Genomic DNA, 23209 nt, shown 5'->3' on the forward strand with positions numbered 1-23209 from the left:
GCTGACCAGGGCTGGCACTGGCACCGCCCTGCCTGCAGAGCACACAGCACCCACATGGATCTCCTGCAGGAGTGAGGCCCTTGCAGGGGTGGGCCACAAGGGGCTGGAGGTGCCCTCACCACTCAGGATCCAAGGCAGGGAACAGCAACACCAGGAAGGACATGGGTGGGAGGCCGGACAGTGTCAGGAGAAATGGACACAGCAGCGCTGGTCCTGACCTGTGGGAGTTGGGCTGTGGCCTGGGGACAAGGGGCAGTGCTGGCGCCATCCCAAACCTAGGCAGCCCAAGGTGAAAATTAGCATTTTCCTCTTACCCTTTGGGGCACAGAGCAGGTGACTAAAAATACAGCCACGGTGGCAGCATGGGCTCCCACGCCCTCTTTGGCAGCAGCCCCTGTGGCTGGGGCAGTTCCCCCCGCCGGGGCAGCCAGTGCCAGGGGCTGCCGGGGAGCTGGAGCTGCCTGTGCTCTTGGTGAAATGCCAAAGGTCGCCTGGCAATGACCAGAGGGACAGCAGTCCCTGCCCCCAAGGACACGCTGTGCTGCTCCTCCCCGCTGCCTGTTCCAGGCCCTGCTGCCCTGGCTGCCCCAGGGATCCGACTGTCCCAGCCTCCCGCTGTCAGCCCACGCTCCAGGACAGGAGGCCCAGCCTTTCCTTTGTGCATTTATTTAGAAAAACAACCAACCAACCCCCCCCCATCCCAAGACAGAACCAACAAACTCTACAGAGGGGCCGAGCCCCAGCCGTACCAGCTGCCACTCCACCATCCACCCCTGTGACATTAACCTGGCCACAGGGCCACCGCAGAGCCCAGCCACTCATGCAGGAGGAGCCCGTGGGTCCCCAGGGCAGCTTGGCCAAAAGCCGCCCGCAGCTTTCCAGAAGGGGTGGGTCCAGAGGACGGACAGACAGATGATGGCACAGCACTACTGCCTGGTACCCTCTGCTTGCCCAGGGCACGAGCAGGGTGGCCAGGCAACACAAGTGCTGGAGGCAAAGGCACCAGGGTATAGGGGACAGGGACAGGCCTGGGGGCAGTGTGGGGGACCACAGCAGGGTGGCCCCGCTGCCCACCAGGGAAAGTGCTGGGAGACGTGGGGCGCGCAGGCGTCTCAAAATAAATTAAGGGAATAGCCAGAAAGGCAATGGCAGTGGGGGAGCACGACCCCCTGGCCCCCTGCTCTCTGGAGCAGCTGGGGGCCAGCACAGAGCTGCCACTCGCTGCCAGGCTTGGCTGCCCTCCCACGCCGGCCATGGGAGCACCTGCGTGGCCACAGCAGCTGCTGGGTTAGCTGTGGGAGGAACCCACTGGTGGCCGGTGCTGCCAGGGTCCGGGAGCAGGGCAGAGCCCCTGGGGCAGCACAGTGGGCTCCAGACTGGGGGGACTGGTGGGAGGCTCCTGGGGCCGGGGCAGCCGCTGGGCACTCGCAGAGGCCAGGTACGTCTTGAGGAGCTGGGCGATCTCATCCACCTGCAGGGAGAGGGGGCACAGGGGGTCAGTCTGGGGCAGCCTTGGTGAGAGAGGAGGGTGGAGGCATGGCAGCCCCTTACCTGGGAGGTCTCAAAGAGCAGGTCTCGATCCTCCACGGAGAGGCGGAAGGTGCTGCTGTCAGAGGCACCAAAGGAGGAGATGCGGCCGTAGCAGAAGCTGTCCAAGGGTTCAGGCTCTCCCGGCTTGTAGAGCGAGACAGCCTTGGCCCCGATGCCCAGCCACAGACGCTGGGGCCCAGCGCCCACTGGGCTCTGCAAGGGAGAGGGCTGTCAGGCTTGCCCACAGCCAGGGCTGCCCCTGTACCACCCCCAGCCGGGGCCTCACCGCCTGCAGGTCGACATCGAAGAGCGTGGAGCCAAAGCCAGGCCACTCCCGCACCAAAGCCACGTAGGCAGCCATGGCCTCGGGCCGGCCCATGCCCTGCAGCAGCTTCCACTTCTCCACGATGGCAGCCATGGTGCTGGCCCCCTCCTCACGCAGCCGGCCCCGCAGGCGCTGGTCCCGCTCCGCCCGCTGCTTGGCCAGCGCCTGGCCCCAGAGCCCCCCGGCCAGCAGCCCCGCGCGCAGCCGGGCCCCGCGGCACTTGGCCGGGGGCCGGTGGGGCAGGGGCGGCAGGCGGGCGTGCAGCACGTGGGGAGGGAAGAGCTCCTCCAGGCGTGGGAAGGGCGCGTGGGTGGAGAAGTCGCTGTTGAGGCTCTGCAGGCGCAGGGCCGCCAGCGTCTGCAGCGTCTCCTCCGACGTGGGCACGTAGCCCCGCAGCACCATCTCGTGTGCCTGCCAGAGAGCAGGGTGAGCTGGCACGGCCACCGCGGCGTGGCCACCACGGCACAGCCACCCCAGCGTGCCACTCACCTGCTCAAAGAGGAGGGCAAACTCCAGGCTGTCCCGTGGGACGTTGTCCGTGTCCAGGAAGCCGTAGTGCTTGAAGCAGAGGCGGCATGGTGGGTCCTGCTCCCGGTCCTCTCCAGCCAGGCTGCAGCAGACAGGACGGCTCCATCAGCTTGTGGATGTGTCCCATACTCATCTGCCCCCTCCCACCCGTGGCCCCCCAGCCCCTCTCCTCCATAGGCAGCAGAACAGGACATTTACTTTTCAAACCTGGTGAGGACATCAGCCAGCAGTGTGGCACTGCCCACTGGCTGCTCCCGTCGCCGGGACTGCTCGTAGAGCGCAAAGAGGTTGGGGCTCTGGGACAGCCCCAGGCGTGACACAAGTTCCTGGGCCACCTGGGCGAGACAAAGGCAACCGATGGTGACCACGTGTTCCTGGCCACGGCACTCAGGCTGTAAAGGGACACAGACTGGTCATGGTGGGCAAAGGCAGACAGCTCCTGGCCCCTCTCCACCATGGCTCAGCTGGGAGAGACCTGCTCACCTGCTGTGGCACACTGCCCACCCAACCCTGTGCATCAAAATGTCCCCAGCCCCCTGCCTGGCACAGCCATAACCCCTCACCTCCTCGGCTGTGGTGTGGGAACTGATGGCCACACTGCAGGCAGGTGCCCCAGGGCAGTGCACTGTGCAGATCATCTCCTGCCGCTGCATCAGCACCAGGATCTCTCCAGAGAAGGCACACACTCCCTCCCCTTCGTCTTTCCCAACGCCTCTCGGATGAAACAGGCGTACTTGGCCATCTCCGAGGCAGGGAAACGGTTCTCTGTCCTGCAAGAAATGCCAGGAGGATCAGGGTGGCACTGATCTGAGGGGTGCCCAGCACCTGGCGAGCTCCCTGGTGCCAGCTAGCACCCCTGGCACTCACCTGTCCAGGTGGAAGCGCAGGAAGCGCAGGACAGGCGGGGAGGGCAGGAAGGTGCAGCTCATGCAGGTGAGGAGCTGCCAGTAGTGCAGGTCGCCCTGCCCGCCCGGCGCCGGCGGCTCCGTTGTCTGCTTCACCAGCTGGCAGTAAATCTCATCCACCAGCGGGGGCAGGTCCAGGCAGGTCTGCAGGACACCCTGCATCAGCGGCACCGGGTCCCGCTCTGACTCCAGCTGCTGCAGCGAGTTGAAGAGCTTCACAGCCTCGTCACGCAGCGTGGTGTAGCTGCGGGGGCCAGGGGCTGTGGGATGGGATGGGATAGGGGTTAAGAGCCCCGTGGTGTAGCTGCAGGGGTCAGGGGCTGTGGGATGGGATGGGATAGGGGTTAACAGCCCCGTGGTGCAGCTGTGGGGTCAGGGGCTGTGGGATGGGATGGGATGGGATAGGGGTTAACAGCCCCATGATCCTCCCCAGGACCCCCTGCCAGCAGCTGGGCACTGCCCTCACAGCCAGGGCCAGCCAGACCCCAGCCCAGTGCCCACCTGCCCCACAGAACATCCATCCCAGCCATCACTGCTGCCAGCCTAGAGTGTAGGACCCAGCTCTGTGCCCCCCATCTGCTGCTCACCACTTTGGTCCAGGCTGCCATAGGGGAAGGGCAGCAGGGGGGCGTAGAGGGGGCCACTGGTGTAGCGCAGGATGGGGTTGCAGCGATAGATCTGCTCCAGAACCTCGGGGCTGTCTCTGTGCTCCTGGAGAGCAAAGCAACAGCTGCAGAGGGGTAACCTGGCACAAACCCCCACCACCACCCTGCGGCATGTGAGGCCCCAAACACCCACCCCAGTGCACAAACCCCCATCACCACCCTGGGGCATGTGAGGCCCCAAACACCCACCCCAGTGCACAAACCCCCACCACCACCCTGGGGCATGTGAGGCCACAAACACCTACCCCAGTGCACAAACCCCCACCACCACCCTGAGGTATGTGAGGCCCCAAACACCCACCCCAGGGCGGCCTACAGCTGTGGGCATGGGCAGCCCGGTGCCTGGGCTCACCTCGACATCACGCATGAGCAGCTGGGTGGGTGTTTGGACAGGAGCTTTGCTGTCAATGACCTTCTGCACAGCACACACCCAGCGCACGGCCTCGTTGAGGTGCTCCGTGTACAGGCGGTAGCAGTGCTTCCTGCCAAACACCGTCACGCTCCAGTAGCCTGCAAGGCACAGACCCACTCACCCACTGCCCACCAGCACCCCAGCCAGGCTGGCTCAGCGCCCCAGGGCTCAGCACAGCCTCTCCTCTGGGCAAAATAGGCCCTCAGGGCTGGGAGGGTAACACAGGGTACAAGTTGTGCCGGGAAGATGAAGCCCGGCCAAGGGGCATGGGCACCTCACCCGTCTCCTTGTAGAGCTGCTTGTCTGGCCAGAGCACGGAGCAGAGGCTGGTGAGCACCAGGGAGCCCAGGCGCCTGGCCCCCTTCTCGTTGCTGCTGTAGTAGTCCAGGGAGTCGGGTGTCAGCACGAACCAGTACTTCCGAGGGCGGATCCAGGGCGTCTTCATGCAGCCCCGCATCTCCCGCTGCAGCCAGCCTGGGAAGGGGAACCCTCAGCCTCACTGACATCCACCCCACCGGCTTCTCAGCACGGGGAAGGGTCTGCACAGGTCTGAGCATCCCTCTGGGGTGGCACCAGCCACAGCTGGGGCGCGATCCCACCTTTCACGAGAGCATCAGGCTCGTCCTCCACTGGCCCTGGGCCCTTCTCCACGATGAGGCTGCGCATCTCCTCTGCAACAAGCAGGGACCTGAGGACAACATGGGGCTGAGCTCAGGCACCCACAGGGGGTCTCAGCCCCTGAGCAGGAGCTGGCCTCAGGCTGGATGAGCTGGGTCCCGAGGGGCTCTGGGCACCCCACAGCCCTGCGGTGGGAACAGAGTCATTGGGTGCAAATGACCCCGGCTAAAAATAAGCTGTTTGCAGTCTTGGCCCTGCCAAGGAATTCGGAAAATGAACAACCAGGAAGGAATGTTGGCAGCAGCGTCAGAACTGCGCGTACAGCGAGCGAGCAGGCCCCTGTGCCCCGGCACCCCGTCTTCCTCAGCACCAAGCACCCCAGGGCACAGCCTCTGCTGATGGACACAGCCTGGCAGAGCCTCCTGGCACAGCAAGAGTCATGCACAGCCCCATCAGCTAAGCCTGAGGCAGTCAGGCTCTCCAGCACGGCAGGGGGATGGAGACATGCCTGAGGATGCGCCAGGGATGGGGACAAGCACGGCAGTCCCGGCTCTGCCACTCCCTGCTCCACCTGACAGAGCAGCACAGCCTGGTGCTAGCTCAGTGAGCAGGACGGTGGAGCACACACCAGCACCAGGGCAACCTCCCACAACACGCCAGTCCCTCAGCTCCTGCAGCACCACACAAGGGACACAAGGCAGGGGAACACTCACCGCTCCGAGCCACTGCTGCTACGGGTGGGCTGGCTCAGGCTCACCTCCAGGGATCCCTGGGGAGGAAGGAGACATCTCAGCCCCACGGTCATCACCTGGCACCCCATGCAATGAGGGTGAGGCATGACTGTATGCCTCCTCCTCCTCCTCCTCATCATCAACCCAGCTCTGGGCCCAGAGAGACAGGCTCACACCCTGCTGCCATGGGGCAGAGGAGCCCTGGCAGCCACAAGGGCACGGCAAGAACCAGGGCTGCAGCTGGGGCACCCCGGGTGCGGGGGCAGCCGGCGGGCGCGCTGGCCGTGTGTCCTGAGCTGACCCAGCTGGCTGAATACCGTGCAGAATTGCACAAGGTCAGTGCTGAGTAATACGCTTACGGCACAAAGTCCCATTGTAATGGGGCCGCTGACTTCCTGCCCGCGGCGGTGGGACGCAGCACTGGGAAGTCCCTGGCCCTGCAGTGGGACAGGGTCAGTTCCTCCTCACGCAGCACAACTTGACATGGACAGTGGGGCTCACGTGACAGGCCTGGCACACATGCTGGGACACGAGGCAGAGCCCAGGCACAGGCAGGCACCGGGTCGGGCACGGCGCCCAGCGCAGTGGGGTGCGGGGACATGGAAGCACCGGCAGTGCCGTCCTGGGAGATGCACGGGAGCTCCTGCCAGCTGCAGCCCAACGGGGCAGCCAGAGGCTCGACAGGCCAGAGCACGCAACGCCAAGAAAAAGAGACAGATGCTAAAAATAGTGTCAGGGAGGGGGGAGCCGCCGCAGGTATGGCTGTGCTGTGGGGCAGGGCCAGGCGCCACTGACCTGTGGCATTAAGGGCACCTGTCACACAGTGCTGGTGCCCATGCACAGGGCCAGCAGCTCCAGACACTGTCCCACTTGGGGAGGGCCTCGCACGCTCCTCAGGGCTGCAGGCACGGAGGCAGTGCCTGGTTTCTCGCGGGCAGTCCAGAGGAGGCAGCGGTGGCAGCCGGCTCTTTCTCAGGGATATAAATAAACAGGAGAGGAGCTGCGGCGGCAGGGCCAGGGGAGCTGCTCCCACGCTCCCACCAAGGGGCGGCTGACACTGTGGCTTTCCAAGGACCCCCTGGCCACAGCAAAGGGCTCTCGGGAGAGCTGGCGTCACCAGTCGCCCACGCCAGCCCGGAGCCAGTGCAGCCCATGGGATGTGGGAAGCCCAAAGACGGTTCCTTACGCAGTTGTGCCCTTGGCACTGCCACCAGTCAGTCCCCAGAGGGCCCAGCTCCAGCCCTGTCACTGTCCCCACGGGCTGGCACTGCTGTGAAAGGAGACCTGCTGCTAAGGGACCGACGGAGCCAGGGCCGTGCTGCAGCTCCCGCAGCGGGCAGGGGAGAGGGGCCACAGCCAGCGGGACCGGGCAGTCACCAGCCCCTGCGTCCCCCGAGTCCGGGCTGGGATCCGGCCCCACGGGTCTCGGTGCAGGAGAGCGGCGGGACAGACCGGAGCCCCGGGAGCTGCCCCCGCACCCCGCGCTATCAGCCGTCGCACACGCAGCCCGGCCGGAGGAAGCACCGGTTTCCGCCGCTCCGTTTCCCTCCAGAGAGGAAGCAGCCGGAGAGGGAGATCCAGGCCCGCTCCCCGCGCCCGGCACGTGCTCCCGGGACAGCCCCGGTCCGCTCCGGCGGGGCCCCGCCGCGGGTCTGGCACGGTACCCGGCGGTCCCTGCCCTAAGGAGCGAGCAGCCCGGGCAGGAGCGCCCAGCGGGACGGTCGGTGCTGCCCCGCGGGCCCGGGACCTCCGCGCCCGCCCGGAGCTTCCCTGGGCTGCGGCTCTCCCGCACCCACCGGAGCGACCCACCCTGCACCCCGCACCCCGCACCCCGCATCCAGCGGGGCCGCCCCGGCGGCGCGTCCGCGCTCGTCCCGGTGGCCGCCCCAGCGCCGGTGCCGGCCCTACCTGGTCTCCCTGAGCGCGGAGCTCGAAGGACGCCTCCTCCTCCTCTTCGGCCTCGCCGTCCGCCTCCCGCTCCGCCTCGCCGTAGTCCCGCCGCAGCAGCGTGAAGCCCCGCCGACAGCACAGCAGCCACCACAGCCCGCCCGGGAACGGCATCGCCCCGCCGACACCAACGGGACGGCACCGGGACGCGACGGGACCGGCCCGCCCCGCGCACCGGCCGCCGGCCCCGCCGCCGCCCCGGGCGGGCCGGGCCGCGCGTCACCGGGCGCCGCCAATCGCCGCGCGCGGCCCGGGGCGGAGCTCCCGCCCGGGGCGGCGGGGCCGCCGGTGCGTCACGGAGGGGCGGGGCCAGCGCGGGGCCGGGCTGCGCTGGGGACGGTGCTCCCGGAGCCGCCGCCGGTAAGGGTGCACCGGGGACCCTCGGCACATCACGGGGGCACCGTCACTGAGCGCCGCCTGCTCCCGGTGTGGGCACCGGCACCGGGCACGGGCCCCTGCCCTGCCCCGCGGCGCCCGCATCGTGCGCTGCCCTGGCTCCGGCAGCACTGGCGCCTGTCCCAGCATGGCGACTCAGTCAAGTTTGTGCCAGCGGGCAGCACCGTGGGCTCTGTGCTCGGGCAGGAGGGCACCGTGGGGCAGGAGGGCACCGTGGGGCAGGAGGGCACCGTGGGCAGAACACCGTGGGGCAGGAGGACACCGTGGGGCAGGAGGGCACCGTGGGCAGAACACCGTGGGGCAGGAGGACACCGTGGGGCAGGAGGACACCGTGGGCAGGACACCGTGGGCAGGAGGACACCGTGGGCAGGAGGACACCATGGGCAAGACACCGTTGTGCAGGAGGGCACCGTGGGCAGAACACCGTGGTGCAGGAGGGACCGTGGTGCAGGAGGACACCATGGGCAGGAGGACACCATGGGCAGGACACCGTGGGCAGGAGGGCACCGTGGGCAGGAGGACACCGTGGGCAGGAGGACACCGTGGGCAGGAGGGCACCATGGGCAGGAGGGCACCGTGGGCAGGAGGACACCATGCCCAGGCAGGCCTGTCCTGCAGGCCCTCATAGCGACTTTCCACCAAGGAGCTGGTGGAAGGCCTTCGTGGTGGTGTCACACCCAGTGCCACAGCTGTGGGCTCAGCTCAGCCCCGAGCTCACCCAGTGGCAGAGGGTCTGTGGCACCCTCGAGCCATGGGTGCCATGGCAGTGTCGAGGCTCTGGTCCTGCTCCCCAGGCCCCAGGAGATCAGGCTCTGGCTGTGCTACAGCTGTTGGGTCAGAGCCGTCCCTGGGAGCCTGGCTGCTGGGATGAACAGGCAGGAAGCTCCGGCTGCCAGCTCCCCTCCCACGCAGCCTGCTCTGGATTGTGCCTGGGGCTGAGCCCCTGGTGTGGGGCCGGCTGTGCAGCCACGAGCATCCAGCAGAGCCCACCAGCCGTGGGGGCATCGGAGGGCTGGAGTGGGACCACCCCAGACCACAGGCTGGGTGGGCAGCAGGGGCAGCTGTGCTGTCTGGCCAAGAACTGCCCGAATCTGGCTCTTGATCCCCACCGAGGGCTGGGGGGGCACAGAGGCCCATCACCCCACCTCTGCGGCTGCTGAGTCAGCAGTAACCTGCTTCTGGCCCAGCAGTAGGTGAAGCTTCTGGAATGGCTTCTTCCTGTGGAAGCCTGGGCTAATCTCAAACAGAGCAGGGGGTGAGCAGGAAGTAGCCTGCAGCCCCGGCAGGACCGGGAGGTGCTTCTCTGCATGAAGCAGCTGCACCACAGCCAAGCCCAGTCCTGTTCCCTCACTGTGGAGCGTTTCCTTAGCCAGGCCGGGTGATGGGACACGGCCCCGGCGCTGCCGGCCCATGGCACCGTGTGCCAGCCCGTGGGACAAGTGTCGCTCGCCATGTCCTAGCCCGTGCTCCTGTGTTGGTCGCCACGTGTCCGGGCCGGGCCAGCCCCAGCGCAGCGCCCTGGTGCCGCAGAGCCTCCGGGCCGGGATGTGCCGTGGCCCAGGAGCTCGTGGGGGGAGTAAGGAGGGGAGACAAACCTCCCTCTGGCCCCGCTCTGGGGTGCAGGACCCAAGGAGGGATTTTCCGAGGATCTCTGCTGTCCCCTGTCTGGGGGCTCCGTGTCCCTCCAGCGGCGGGGACGAGCGGAGGGCGACAAGGAAGCGCGAGCTTCTGCTGCCTCCTGCAGGCATCGCCCGCCGGTGCCCGTGGCCACGGAGCCGCCCTCGGCCCCGCAAAACCCCCGCACCGAGACCGCGCTGGCCCACCGGGACTCGTTCGGGGTTTATTGTGAGAGTGGGAACCAGCTCGTTTGGGGTTTATTGTGAGAGTGGGAACCAGCTGCCTCCCTGGCACCCACCGAACCGGCTCACCGGAGCACGCAAGCATGGCACGGCCCGCGGCGCGGTGACACTGCAGGGTCTGTGCGGGGACCGCAGCCCCGCGGGTCGCCGGGCAGTGCGGGCACTCGCAGGGCGTGCAGGCGCCGCGGGGCTGCTCTCCCCTCTGCCCAGGCGTGTGCAGGCACCGTGCGGGCTGTCCCGGTGCTGCCCGTGTGCCGGTGCCCACGGCACGGGGCTGACCCCGGGGAGTGGCGGAGGGACCGAGCCCCGCGGCACCGGGCTCCTACATCACGTCCAAGTAGCTGGAGAGCGATGTCCGCCGGCGGGGACTGGGGCGGCCGGAGCAGCGCGGGCCGAGGGAGCCCACACAGTCGCTGGCGAGCAGCCGCAGCTCCCGGCGGAAGCGCTGGCCGAGGAAGGCGTAGAGCAGGGGGTTGAGGCAGCAGCGCAGGTACGCCAGCCCGCCGGTGACCAGCAGCGCCAGGTCCTTGCGGCGGCTCTGGGCGCAGTTCATCTCCCAGGGGAGCAGCTGCTCGGCCGCGTCCAGCAGCACCATCAGGCTGTGGGGCAGCTGCAGGGCCACAAACACGAGCACCAGGGCCAGCAGCACCCGCAGAGCCCGCTGGGGCTGGGCACCGCGGCTCGCCAGCAGCGTCCGTGCCACGGCTGCATAAGAGCTCGTCATCACCAGGCAGGGCACCGCGAAGCCCAGCACCACCTGCAGCAGGTTGGTGGCACCGCGGGCCGCCCGTGAGACCTCGCGGGGGAAGACGACACGGCAGAGGCGGAGGTCGTGGTGCTGCTCCGCCTGGCTGTAGATGAACTGGGGCAGTGCCAGCAGCGTGGCCACCCCCCAGGCCAGCCCCGCTGCCAGGCAGCCGAGCCGGCGAGCCCGGGGGCGCAGGCGGCAGGCGGCCGGCACCCGCACGATGGCCACGTAGCGATCCACGCTGATGAAGGTGAGGAAGAGGAAGCCGCTGTAGAAGTTGAGGGCGTAGAGACCCTGCAGCGCCTTGCAGGCGGCTGTGGCCGGGGACCAGCCCCGCAGCGTGTCGAGGATGGCCAAGGGCAGCGTCAGGAGCAGCAGGAGGTCGGACAGAGCCAGGTGCAGGAGGCAGACATCGGTGACGCTGCGTGCCTGGCGGTAGCGGGTGTGTGTGAGCAGCACCAGCCCGTTCCCCACTGTGCCCAGCAGCGAGAGCAGCAGGTACACGGCAGGCTGGAAGGTGCGGGCAAAGCCCTGCACTGCCTCCTTCTCACAGAGCTCAGGCAACGTGCTGGCCTCGCCTGAGTACCCGTCCTCCCAGAGGTAGAAGTCAGTGGTGGCCATCAGCTCTGTTGAGAAGGAGCTGGGAGTCACCTGTGCAGAGGGAGGCTCGGCAGGGGTGGCCCGGCCACGAGGTGCAGAGCCACACCTGGGACAGCCATCCTCCACCCAGCCTCACTCCTGGGAGCCCAGGACACACCCAGGGCAGCCCCTCTCGACCGAGCCTCGCCACAGGGAGCCCAGCCCGGGTGTGTCGCAGTCCCCAGCCCCTGGCTCTACCTGTGGGATTTGTTTCTATCTCACACCCACCCTGCAGCAGTTAATTTTGCAGGTTTCAGACATTGCAAGAGCGACCACAGAGGCTTCCTGAGTAGCTTCAGCAAAGCAGAGCTGGTGGAAGGACGTGACCCCAGCCACAGCATCCCCAGCACACCTTGTCCCACAAACCCACCCTGCACGTACAAGGGAGCTGCTCTGGGGCTCAGCACCCAGCCTATGGCCCTGGACAGTTGAGTCCTGGGGATCCACACCCTCATCCCCAGGTGCCCAAAGCCCTCATGCACCACCCTGGGGACCCCAGAGTGGGCACGGCCTTGCACTGCCTGGTCCTGTTCCCAGGTAGGGAGCTCCTGCCTCACACAGGGAGCACAGTGCTCCCACCTCCCAGCTGCTCACCCCTCTGGGGCAGCAGGACGGTGCTGCAGCCTGGTACAGCCTGGCACTGGCCAGTTGGGCCCCCAGTAACCTGGAGACCAGGATCTGACACTCTCTGACTCATCATAGCCTCGTAACAGCAATTGCACTCTGGCCCCTGTCAGTGAGCCCAGGCAGCTGGGTTTGGGCCTCTCAGCTGCTCTGGGGCCACAGCTGGGATCAGAACCCAGGGCAGGCTGACTCTCCAGCAGCTCCTCCAGACCCTTTCCTGCTCAGGGCCCCAGCGGCCTGGAGCACCAGGCACTGCCCTGATTCCCCAGGGTTTTGCCTTTCAGTCTAAACCCACAGGACTCACTAAAAAATTAAGAAAAGCCAGTGATTGGGGGGGGTCCTGCCTGGCTCCCAGCACACCCCTCACCCTGGAGCCCCCTTACCTGCTCTGTCATTGCACAGCAGAGCCTTTCTCCTGGCTGCTGGATCTGAAGCTGTTGGTGCCTCAGCTCTTTCTAACCTGTGGTTTGACCACGTGCAGCTCCTAAAACTGAAAAAAACAGAGCACATATCCAGCCCTGGGGTGGAGGGCAAGGCAGGTGTGACCCCCCCTGTGGCCCTATAATGAATCTTTTACTTGGTTCATCTTCTACATCTGCATGCTGGGGACAGAAATAGCAGCTCTGCTCAGTCTCTGTCATGTGGGTGTGCAGGACAAACCTGGGAGCACCCAGCCAGGGGAGCAGGGTCTGGCCGAGGGCATCCAGCACATGCAGGAAACCCCAGCCCACCCCAGGGCTGTTGTTGGCTTCTGCAGGACCAGAGAGAATGAACGGAGTGGGAGCTGCTGCTGTGGGCTGGCACTGAGCTGGGCACAGGCAGGCTGCTCCTCAGGCAGGATTGGCAGGGCCCTGTCTGGCCTAGGGTTGTTTTTTCCTGATGGCAAACGTGGTGGTTCCAGAAGCTGGGTGGCTGCTGGTGCAGAGCACTCGCCCAGGGCTCCCAGCCTGGTGCTGCATCCCCACAGTGCTGGGCAGGGCTGTTGCTGGTTGTTGACAACACAATTCCCAGCTCCTCATTAAAAAGCAGATTAGTTCCTGTGGGGCAGAGGCCCCATTTCCTCTCCTCGGGGGGGAGAAGATTGATCCCTAGCTTTGATGGGCTCCTGGCCATAATCCCTCAATCCCCCTTTCTCCCAGCTCCAGCTGTCTTTGCCATGGCTTATCTCCACCCTGCCCTCGGCCCTCCTGCTGCCTCCAGACAGGATCCTGGCTGCTCTCTGTGGGGCTGAGGAGCTGCTGCACCCTGGATGAAGAGCAGCCAGGACAGGTGCCCCCAGTATCCAGGGGGCCCCCAGGGCTCTTTGCTGGATGTTCTCTTCCCCCTCTCCTGCTCTTTCTGCAGTGCAGGGATGCCAACTGCAGCTCTCTGCCCTGTGCTGGCTCTGGGGGTGCCTTCCTGCACCCTGCATCTGGGGGGAAGGGGAGGGAGGAGGGTCCTGGGGCCAGTCTGTGGGTGCAGAGCAGGGATTCTACACATCCCTGTTGGGGCTGTCACAGATCTGGCCCAGCACAGGGTCAGGATGTGGGGCTGAGAGCAGACGGGGTGGCAGGATAAGGCCAGGGAGGCTGTGCCTCTCCTGGGATGGACCTGTGGGCACTGCCAGGTCTGGGGGCCAGGAGGGAAGGTGCCAACGCCCTCAGCTTACAGTTCCAGCTCCTGGTAGCAGAACTGGTGCACTGCCAGGTGTCCCACATCCCTGCCACACCTGGGGCTTTCTATTCTCTCTCTCTGCCCAGGCTCAGCCCCGGCTGCCCCAGCTGATTGCTGTGCTGCCCTGCCCGGGCAGCCAGCCTGGCACATTCTGCCAGGTCTGGAGCCACCGGTGCAGAGCTGGGCACAGCCTGGCCGTGCTCCTGCTCCTGCCTGGAGCCAGCCTGGAGCCAGCAGCTGCTGGGGCATCCCCGTCCCCCGGGACTGCTCCAGGCCCCTGGGACAGCAGGACTCCTGCTCCTCGGGGCTGTGGGGTATGTAGGACACGCAGGCACCAGCCCCCCCAAACCCCTCTGTGGGCGTCTGGGGGTGGTTGAGAGCAGATACGAACTAAATCCCTTCTTCTGCACCACTGGAGAGAGCGGCGACCCCGAGACCTGCAGGCCTTAATCCAGGGCTTGATTACAAACCCTCCACATCTGCTGCGGGGGGGCTGCGGGCACCGCTCCGACTCTCCCCGAGCGGCGGCTCGGACCGGGCACTGCCTGGGAACCGACCGGGGGTGCCCGGGGAGCTCCCGCACAGCCTCCCGGTGCCCCGGTACCGCACTCACAGAGCCCCGGTGCAGCCCGGGGCCGCTCGCCGTGCCGAGGAGTGGGGAAATCGAGCTCCCTCCCGGGCGGAGCATCTGCCGGGGGCGCGGCGGGGGTGGCCGGGGCTCTGCGCCGCGCCCGGCCCGGCCCGGTTCCCTCCCGCCCCGTGGGCGGAGCCGCCGGCCCCGCTCCGCCGCGCGGCTGCAGCACCGGGAGCGGCGGCGCCGAGGGCGCTCGGGGCGCGCAGCATGAGCGCCCGCCGCCTCTTCGGGCTCTTGCTCGCCGCCTGCGCCGGCTTCCTGCGCCCCGGTCCCGGCTGCCTCGCACGTAAGTGGGGCCGCAGTCCCGGCAGCGGCCGCTCCGCACTGCGGGACCGCGCCCGCCGCCCCGTCCGCGCATCCCCGAGCAGTCCCCGCATCCTCCGTTCCCTCGGGCGTCCCCTCTTCTTCCCCGGGCACCCCCCCCGCCCCCGGCATCCCTCGGGATCCTCCGCTGCCCCTGTTCGCATCGTTCCCAAGGTCACCGCCGGACGCGGCCGTCCGGGCTCTCCCGCCGACCGCGCCCCGCCCGGGGCGGCCCCGCCGCAGCCCCCCCGCCGGCCGCAGCCTCTGGGGACCCGGGACAACCGGGACGCCCCGAGGATGCGGGATGCCCCGGAATGCCCCGGGATGCCGAGGAGAGCGGGGACGCCCCGTGGGACCTGCGGGCTCTGCCAGCACCTCGGTCAGCGCCGCCGCCCGCCGGGCTGGCCCCGCCGCGGGGCTGCACCGGGCCCGACCCCGTACCGGGGCTGGGGGCAGCCGCTCGGGAACGGGAATCGGCGAGGCCCTGGTCGCACCGGGGAGCTCCCCGTGGCCTCCTGAGACGGTGCCCGGGGTCTCTCCTCCGGGGTCGGAGCGAAGGGGCATCGAGGCGGGGGTCGGTGGTACAGGGGAGGGCAGAGTCGGGGGGCGGTGGGCCGGGGGTTGATGCAGCACGGATCCTACAGAGAGAGCTGGGGATGCTCCTGAGCTCCCCGCGCTCCGTCCGACCCGGTAAGGGACCCTGAAAGAGGTTTGGGACCCCGGCCCCTCCGAAGGGTCTTCTGCCGGTGCTGCGAGGGTTCGCACGGGATCCCCCGGGATCCCACGCGGGATCGTTCCCCGCCGGGGCGGGGCAGAGCGGGGGTCCCGTCGCCCACGTCAGTGCGGAGGCGGCTGGTGCCGGCGCCGGGCCCGCAGAGGTGTGTCAGCTCCGCTGCAGTGGGAGGGGAGAGCAAAGCGGGCCCGCCGCTCCGCCGGCCCTCGGGAGCCCCGGAGCCCTCGGGGTCCCCAGGGCTGGGGAGCTCCCACAGGGACACTGCCCAGCTCAGCGCTGCCTGGCCGCCCCCAACTCCATTCTCCCCTCAGGACCCTGCTATGATGAGCTCGTTGCTCCCCTTTACTCCTACTCCATCGGTGCCTCCTCCAGATACAACATCTTCTACTCGGCCAGCTTCGCCCGTCTGCACAGTGAGTCTCCCCGCAGGGGAGGTGGGCAGGGGGTGTCCCTGGCCGGGTTTTGCCTCTCGCGGGGCTGAGGGGCCCGGTCAGGTGCTGTGGTGGTGCCGAGCAAGCAGCCGCAGGCGCTGAGCTGCTCCCCCCGCAGGCACCAGCGGCTGGTCCCCCGACCCCCGGGACAAGCAGCCCTGGCTCCAGATCGACCTGATGCAAAAGCACCGGATCAACGCAGTGGCCACGCAGGGAACCTTCAACACCTACGACTGGCTTACACGCTACATTGTGCTCTATGGAGACCACCCCACCAGCTGGAAACCCTTCTTCCAGCAGGGCAGCAACTGGGTAGGGGGGAGCCCGGGGTGGGAGGGGGCTCTCTGAGGTGGGTAGAGACCTCTGACTCAGAGCAAGGTGTTGACAGTGACCCTTCATCCCCAGACATTCTTTGGGAACGTGAACGAGAGCGGGGTGGTGCGGCACGACCTGCATTACCCCATCCTTGCACGGTACATTCGCATCATTCCCGTGGCCTGGAACCCGCGTGGGAAGATTGGGCTGCGCCTGGGCCTCTATGGCTGCCCCTACCGTGAGTACCTGGCCAGGGGCTCCAGCAGCCCTGCCTGGTGGGATCCTGGCTCTGGCAAACCTCTCTCAGAGGGGGTTGTGCCCAAACACTCTGCAGCCGTGGCAGCAGAAGGGTGTGTTCCCCATACCAGGGCACCTGCTGCTGCAGGCAGTGACATGGCTGGGGCTGCTCTGCTCTCCCCAGGGTCCCACGTGCTCTACTTTGATGGGGACGATGCCATCTCCTACCGTTTCCGAGCCAAGAGGGTCAGCACCTTCGAGGATGACATCTCCTTCAACTTCAAGACACTGGAGCAGGATGGGGTGCTGATGCACGGGGAGGGCTCCCAGGGTGACTACATCACAGTGGAGCTCAAACAGGCCCAGCTCCTCCTGCACATCAGCTTAGGTGAGCCAGGACCAGGGGCTGGGGGCGTGGGGTCAGGGGGCCACGAGCTGATGCTGGTCCTCCCCAGGCAGCAGCCCACTGCACGCCACTGAGGGCCACACCACGGTGGCCGTGGGCAGCCTCCTGGATGACCAGCACTGGCACTCCTTGCACATCGAGCGTTTGGGCCACTACGTCAACCTGACGCTGGACGGGGAGGTCAAGCGCTTCCGCTGCCGTGGCACCTTCGACCAGCTTGACCTCGAAACTGAGGTGGGTGCACTGGGCAGGGGCTGCCAGGATGTTGATGGTGTCCTCCAGAGAGGGGTTGACACCTTCCCTCTGCCTGCTAGGTGTTCTTTGGAGGGGTGATCGACCACGACAAGCAGCACCTCACGTACCGGCAGAACTTCCGGGGCTGCGTGGAGAACATCATGTTCAACGGGGTCAACGTCGCCGACCTGGCCCGGCACCGGCGGCCCAACATTCGCTTTGAGGTCCAGCCTGGGGGGTTGCCCCTTCTCTCCCTGCTGTGGGGAGACCCCTGGGCATCCTTAGCCCCACTGTGGGGTACCCCCTTCCCTGGGACTGGGCTCCCTGCCCACTGTGGGGTGATGTGGGGCCAGGCAGCGGCCGTGCTCAGCCAGGCGGTGCCGGATTGACCCTGCAAGGTTGTCCCTGGCCTGGGGCGCCCGCCTGGCTCTGCCAGGCATTGGGATCAATTGGGCACGATTGAGGCCAGCACTATGGGGATGAAAGGGGGACTTTCCCTTCCTCACCCCTCCCATGGTCACTCCTAGGGCAATGTGGGCCACTACTGCCAGGACCAGCTGACCAGCCCCATCACCTTTGCTGGCATCAACAACTACGTGCGGGTGCCAGGGATCCCACGGAGGAACCGCCTGGCCGTCAGCTTCCGCTTCCGCTCCTGGGACACCGTTGGCCTCCTGCTCTACACCGGCTTTTCTGACCGCCTGGGCTCCCTGGAGATGGTGCTCAGCGAGGGGCAGGTCAATGTCTCCATCGCCCAGCCTGGCAAGAAGAAGCTGGAGTTTGCTGCAGGTGGGCTGGGGGGTCAGGCTGGCAGTGGAGCATCCCCAAGCACCTTCCTCTCTGTTGTTATTATATTGCAAGAGTTCTATTGTCATTACATTGCAAGAGTTCCATATTGCTGGAGCTTCGTACCTCCTTGATGTTTCTCATAGGCAGCTCCTCTAGGCACTGACTTTTCCTTCTTCTCACAGTAGCCAACTGACTCCAGTTCCCCTCAACCAACCAATCCACTCTTTCATAACACTCTTCTTATTATCAGCTACAGCTGTGGCCTGTTAAAATCAGGCCTGCTCCTAATCTTTAATAATTAACCCAGCTGTAACTCTTTAGGGGGTAAGATTACTTTCTATACTACCTTTATTCACTTACATTCTATCCCCCTACACCTCTCTGCACAGGGCATCGCCTGAATGATGGCTTCTGGCACTCGGTGCACCTGGTGGCACGGGAGGGCTCAGCTGTGGTGACCATTGACGATGACGACGGTGCCGAGTTCCGGGTGGCGCACCCCTTCCAGCTACGCACTGGCAGCCAGTACTTCTTTGGAGGTGGGCAGCAGGGCAGGGTCTGGGGCAATGGGTGCCTCAGGGCTGCTCACCCCCATCTGTCTTGCAGGCTGCCCCAAGCCGGCCTCAGTCACGGGCTGCCGCTCAAACCAGACGGCTTTCCACGGCTGCCTGCAGATGCTGAACGTAGACATGCAGCCCGTGGACGTGGAGCTGCTGGCACTGCAACGGCTGGCACAGTACCACAACGTGTTCTTCAACGTCTGTGGGATCACAGACAGGTATTGATGGTGCTGCCTGGGAGTGGGGGACATTGTGGGGGCTGTGCTGGTGCTGTGACAGGAGCTCTCTGTGCCCTCAGGTGCACCCCCAACCTGTGTGAGCATGACAGCCGCTGTATCCAGTCCTGGGATGACTTCATGTGCATCTGCGACCTGACGGGGTACAAGGGGGAGACCTGCCACAAATGTGAGCCTGGAGCCTTGTGGGTCAGGGACAGTAGGGGCACCTGCAGCCCTTACTCCTGCCTGGTGCCTCCCTTGCACTGACCTCCTCTCCATTCTTTTCTTCCAGCCCTTTACAAGGAAACATGTGATGCTTACCGGGTCAGCGGGAAGACCTCGGGCAACTACACCATCGACCCAGATGGCAGTGGGCCATTGAAACCCTTCACAGTGTATTGTGACATCCGAGGTGGGGGTAGCAGGAGGGCAAAGGGGACCTCTGTCTGATGCCCTCGGAGCAGGGGTGTCCTAGGGGTCAAGTCCTAAAGCTCCCCTTTCACTGCAGAGGACCGAGCGTGGACCATCATCCGGCACAACCGTCACTACGCCACACGGGTGACGGGCTCCAGCGTGGACCAGCCCTACCTGGGGGCCGTGGAGTACTGGAACGCCTCCTGGGCTGAGGTCTCAGCCCTGGCCAACGCCTCTGAGTACTGCGAGCAGCGCATTGAGCTGCACTGCTACAACTCCCGCTGCTCAACACCCCCTGTGAGCGCCGGGAGAAGGGGGTCGGTGCTGCATGGCTGCACTGCAGGGCTGTGGGTCGGTGCTGCATGGCTGCACTGCAGGGCTGTGACACGGGACAGTGTCCTGACCCTCCTCCCTGCCTGCAGCTGGGCTGCCCTTCAGCTTCTGGATGGGTCGGAACGATGAGCGGCACTACTACTGGGGGGGCTCCCGCCCGGGCATCCAGCGCTGTGCCTGCGGGCTGGAAAAGAACTGTGCTGACCCCCAGTACTTCTGCAACTGTGATGCTGACCATGCAATTTGGTGAGTGGTGGCAGCTGTGGAACGGGAGCTGTGGGTGGGGACTGCAGTCATGGGGGGGGACTGCAGTCATGGCCGGGCACAGACTCTGGGGCACCCAGACGGGTGTAACAGGGCTGTGGGCTGGTGAAGGGACAGAAACACCTCATGGCCCCTCTGATGCACTCACATTTGCAGGAGGACAGACAAGGGTCTGCTGACCTTTGTGGACCACCTGCCTGTCACCCAGGTTGTGGTTGGAGACACCAACCGCACTGGCTCTGAAGCCCAGTTCGTGCTGGGGCCCCTACGGTGCTATGGAGACCGTAAGTGAGCGGCCCCACAGAACATCCCCTGCCTGCAGAGTGCCTACATGGAGGCGTCCCACATGGAGGGACCCTGCCCATCCCTCACTGCCCCTCCTGTTCCCCACAGGCAACACCTGGAACACCGTCTCCTTCAACAGGGGTGCAGCCTTGATCTTCCCCACCTTTCCAAGCCAACCACAGCCTTGACATTTCCTTCTACTTCAAGACCACTGCCGAGTCTGGAGTCTTCCTGGAGAACCCAGGCTACCGAAACTACATCCGCATTGAGCTCAACAGTACGGGGGGGCCAGAGGCTGCAGGGCTGTTGGGGGCAGAAGGGCTGGGGCATCTTCTCAGCACCGTGTCCTTGCAGCCACCAGGGACGTGGCGTTTATATTTGACATCGGGAATGGCGACGAGAACCTGACGGTGCGGTCGGTGGTACCCTGGAACGACGATGAGTGGCACCAGGTGAAGGCTGAGCTCAACGTCAAGCTGGCCCGGCTGCGGGTGGACAAACTGCCCTGGGTGGTGCGGCCATTCCCCCCACAGAGCTTCGTCCGCCTGGAATTTGACCGGCCCCTCTACGTCGGTGAGAGCCCCTGGCAACATCCCTGCACCCCCAGGTGCCCAGGTGCCACAGGGGCACTCAGTCTCGGCCCCGCTGCAGGCGCGGCAGAGCACAAGATGCGCCCGTTCCTGGGGTGCCTGCGGGCGCTGCGGATGAACGGGGTCACGCTCAACCTGGAGGGCAAAGCCAACGAGACGGAGGGCGTGAGGGTCAACTGCACCGGCTACTGCCAGGACCCGCCGGTGCCCTGCCAGAACAGCGGGCTCTGCGTGGAGCGCTACAGCCACTACACCTGCAACTGCAGCGTCTCCGCCTTCACCGGGCCCTTCTGCAACCACGGTGAGCGGCAGCGCTCCGCGGGGTGGGAGGGGCTGAGGAGCCGGCGCTCCTCTCTCTCACGCCGTGGGCTCCCCTGCAGATATCGGTGGGTACTTCGAGGAGGGCACCTGGGTGCGGTACAACATCCTGCCCATGTCGCTGTACGCCGCCCGTGAGTTTGCCAGCATTGTGAGCAGCCCCTGGCAGCCCCTGCCTGGCTACAACCTCACCAGCGAGGAGGTCAGCTTCAGCTTCAGCACCACCTCAGCACCTGCCGTGCTGCTCTACGTCAGCACCTTCGTCAAGGACTATATGGCTGTGCTCATCAAGGATGATGGTGAGGGCAAGGGCCCCTTCACTGTAGGTGCCACTTTCCGAGTCTATAGATGGGCTGGACGTGCCCACTGAGAGGTGCAGCCCTGCTGACAGCCCTGTGCTGCCCACAGGGAGCCTGCAGCTGCGCTACCAGCTGGGCACCAGTCCCTACGTCTTCACTCTCACCAACAAGCCAGTGACAGATGGGCGGCCCCACCGTGTCAATATCACCCGCCTGCACCGCACACTCTACACCCAGGTTTGCGCTGGGGCACCCTCCCAGTGGGGCCTGGGGGCTTCAGGTCAGGCTGGGAGAGGGCATGGGCAGGGTGGCTCTGTGGGCACTGATGCTGTGCACCTTCCTCCCAGGTGGACTATCTCCCCGTCATGGAGCAGCAGTTTTCCCTGTTTGTGGACAGCAAGCTGGACTCACCCAAAAACCTGTACCTGGGTCGTGTGATGGGTGAGCTGGGTCCTGCCCATGCTGGGGTCTCTGGGGTCTCCTCTGTACAGCATGGCCCTTGCCCTCTGAGAGGGATGAGTAATCTCCTTCTGTGGCCCCACAGAAACTGGCGTGATTGACCCCGAGATCCAGCGCTACAACACACCCGGCTTCTCAGGCTGCCTCTCAGGGGTGAAATTCAACACTCTCGTGCCCCTCAAAGCCATCTTCCACCCCACCAGTCCCCTGCGGCCCTACAGCATCCGGGGGGAATTGGTGGAGTCGAGCTGTGCCTCAATGCTCCCCCTCAGCACCATCCTTATCCCTCCTGAGATGGACCCCTGGTACATGGCCACAGGTGGGTGCTGTGGTGGGACCCTGGTGGGGATGGAGCCCTCATTAAGCACCAGCTGCAGAAGGGGAGCTCCAGCATGAGACCTTGCTGCAGCCTGGTCTCAGCTGCCTCTCTGTCTCTGCAGAGTTCCCCCACGTGCACGACGATGGCTGGATTGGGATCATCATTGGGTGTAAGTGAAGCCTCTGGCTGCTATTCCCCCCTGGAACGGCCCTGCGGCCCCTCCCCAGTCCCTCACTGCCGTCTCTTCCCCGCAGTCGTGATCTTCCTGCTCCTGCTGCTGTCAGGGCTGCTGGTGCTGCTCTACTTCTACCACCACCGCTACAAGGGCTCTTACCACACCAACGAGCCCAAGGCCATCCAGGATTACGGCGGTGCCGCCAAACCGCCGGCGGCACGCAAGGAACAGAACCTGCCCCAGATCCTGGAGGAGCCGAGAGGGGACTAACGGGGCCGGGGGTGGGACGGGCTCACAGCCCCGGGAGCTGCCCGGCAATGAGCGAGCGCCGCGGGACCAAAAGGCCGAGCACACCTGAACTGCCAACACCCGCCTTCAGACTGACCGCACCGGGGCGGACCGAGCGCCACCTCCTCCCCACGGCCGCCACCGCCCGGCCCCGCAGCGCGGCCACGACGCGCCGAGCCCCAGCCTCGCTCGCCCCGGATACACCGACAGCCCCCACGCCGGAGGCCTCCACAGCTGCCAAACCCTGCCCGGCCTCCGTCACTCTGCCGGGGAGCCCCAGGCCCGGTGCCCACCCTCCCTCTGGCCGGGGGCACCCCTCTGCTGCTGCCACCCGTGTAGCTGACCCGCTGCTTTGCTCGCTTCGCCAGCGCCACGCAGAGAGAGCCACGAGCGCCGGCCGCGCTGCCCAGCAATACTCCACACCGGCCGCGCATGCCGCCACCGCACCTTGCTGAGATGCTGCTTTCATAAATCAGGTACAGGTCCTTTCTACCATTTTTGTTGCTGGATAATTCTACTACACACTCTGGTTTTTTTTATTCTATCGGTTTGTATAAAAAACCAAACGGAAGCTCCCGCGGGAGTGAGGCCCCCGCGTGTCGTGGTACGTGGTCTGTAGTTTGCTACTTCTCTGTACGAAGTGCCAGTCCTGCCGATTACCTCCAGCCCAGGGAAAGCTCCTGTTCACTTGCTGTGTTTGTGGTAAGACAATGTTACAGATATGCATTTATCTACCCAAAGGCCTGGCTCCACTGGGCACTTTATTTTTAAAAAGTCTGTTCTTTTGAATGAGATGTGAAGATAATCAAATAAAGGCAGAATGATGGCATTTGACACTCCCCAGACTTCACCTTGGCAGCCTGGGCAGATCCTCCCCTCCCATCCCGGCTCAGCCTGCACCAAGGGAGGCACCACATTGGCAACAGCAATTCCTGGTCCCAGAGTGAGATGCAGGGTGCAGGGAGCCAGGGCTGGAGGCAGCTCAGCTGCTGCTGCACACACACATCGTGTCCTGCTCTCCCCAC

At 65.7% G+C, this 23209-nt stretch overlaps 3 protein-coding genes across 3 annotated transcripts; 1 reads left to right on the forward strand and 2 right to left on the reverse strand.

The window, feature by feature from the left end:
• Nucleotides 1–650: 650 nt before the first annotated feature.
• On the reverse strand, nucleotides 651–7835 carry PLEKHH3 (pleckstrin homology, MyTH4 and FERM domain containing H3). Its single transcript, XM_036399132.1, is given in 14 exon segments — nucleotides 651–1471; nucleotides 1552–1743; nucleotides 1817–2266; nucleotides 2345–2465; nucleotides 2582–2718; nucleotides 2947–3053; nucleotides 3056–3153; nucleotides 3251–3548; nucleotides 3876–3999; nucleotides 4306–4463; nucleotides 4645–4839; nucleotides 4965–5053; nucleotides 5697–5752; nucleotides 7623–7835. Coding segments are annotated over 14 exon segments (2361 nt in total). The 5' UTR covers nucleotides 7776–7835; the 3' UTR covers nucleotides 651–1288.
• Nucleotides 7836–10238: 2403 nt separating this feature from the next.
• CCR10 (C-C motif chemokine receptor 10) lies at nucleotides 10239–12322 on the reverse strand. The gene is made up of 2 exons (XM_036398991.1): nucleotides 12311–12322; nucleotides 10239–11315 (listed from the first exon to the last, which is right to left on the reverse strand). The coding sequence occupies exons 1-2, from the start codon at nucleotides 12320–12322 to the stop codon at nucleotides 10239–10241; spliced, it is 1089 nt and encodes a 362-aa protein (XP_036254884.1).
• A 2072-nt stretch (nucleotides 12323–14394) lies between these two features.
• Nucleotides 14395–23013, forward strand: CNTNAP1 (contactin associated protein 1). The gene is given in 26 exon segments (XM_036398727.2): nucleotides 14395–14500; nucleotides 15562–15663; nucleotides 15800–15993; nucleotides 16087–16234; nucleotides 16418–16621; nucleotides 16689–16873; nucleotides 16954–17097; nucleotides 17401–17662; nucleotides 18052–18201; nucleotides 18269–18440; nucleotides 18521–18627; nucleotides 18733–18852; nucleotides 18949–19134; nucleotides 19137–19151; nucleotides 19277–19433; nucleotides 19608–19735; nucleotides 19845–19894; nucleotides 19896–20013; nucleotides 20091–20309; nucleotides 20388–20627; nucleotides 20707–20943; nucleotides 21053–21180; nucleotides 21291–21384; nucleotides 21488–21721; nucleotides 21843–21890; nucleotides 21976–23013. Coding segments are annotated over 26 exon segments (3912 nt in total). The 5' UTR covers nucleotides 14395–14421; the 3' UTR covers nucleotides 22167–23013.
• The last annotated feature ends 196 nt before the right edge of the window (nucleotides 23014–23209 follow it).

Source organism: Molothrus ater, chromosome 27 (assembly GCF_012460135.2).
Source record: "Molothrus ater isolate BHLD 08-10-18 breed brown headed cowbird chromosome 27, BPBGC_Mater_1.1, whole genome shotgun sequence".
Classification (NCBI taxonomy): domain Eukaryota; kingdom Metazoa; phylum Chordata; class Aves; order Passeriformes; family Icteridae; genus Molothrus; species Molothrus ater.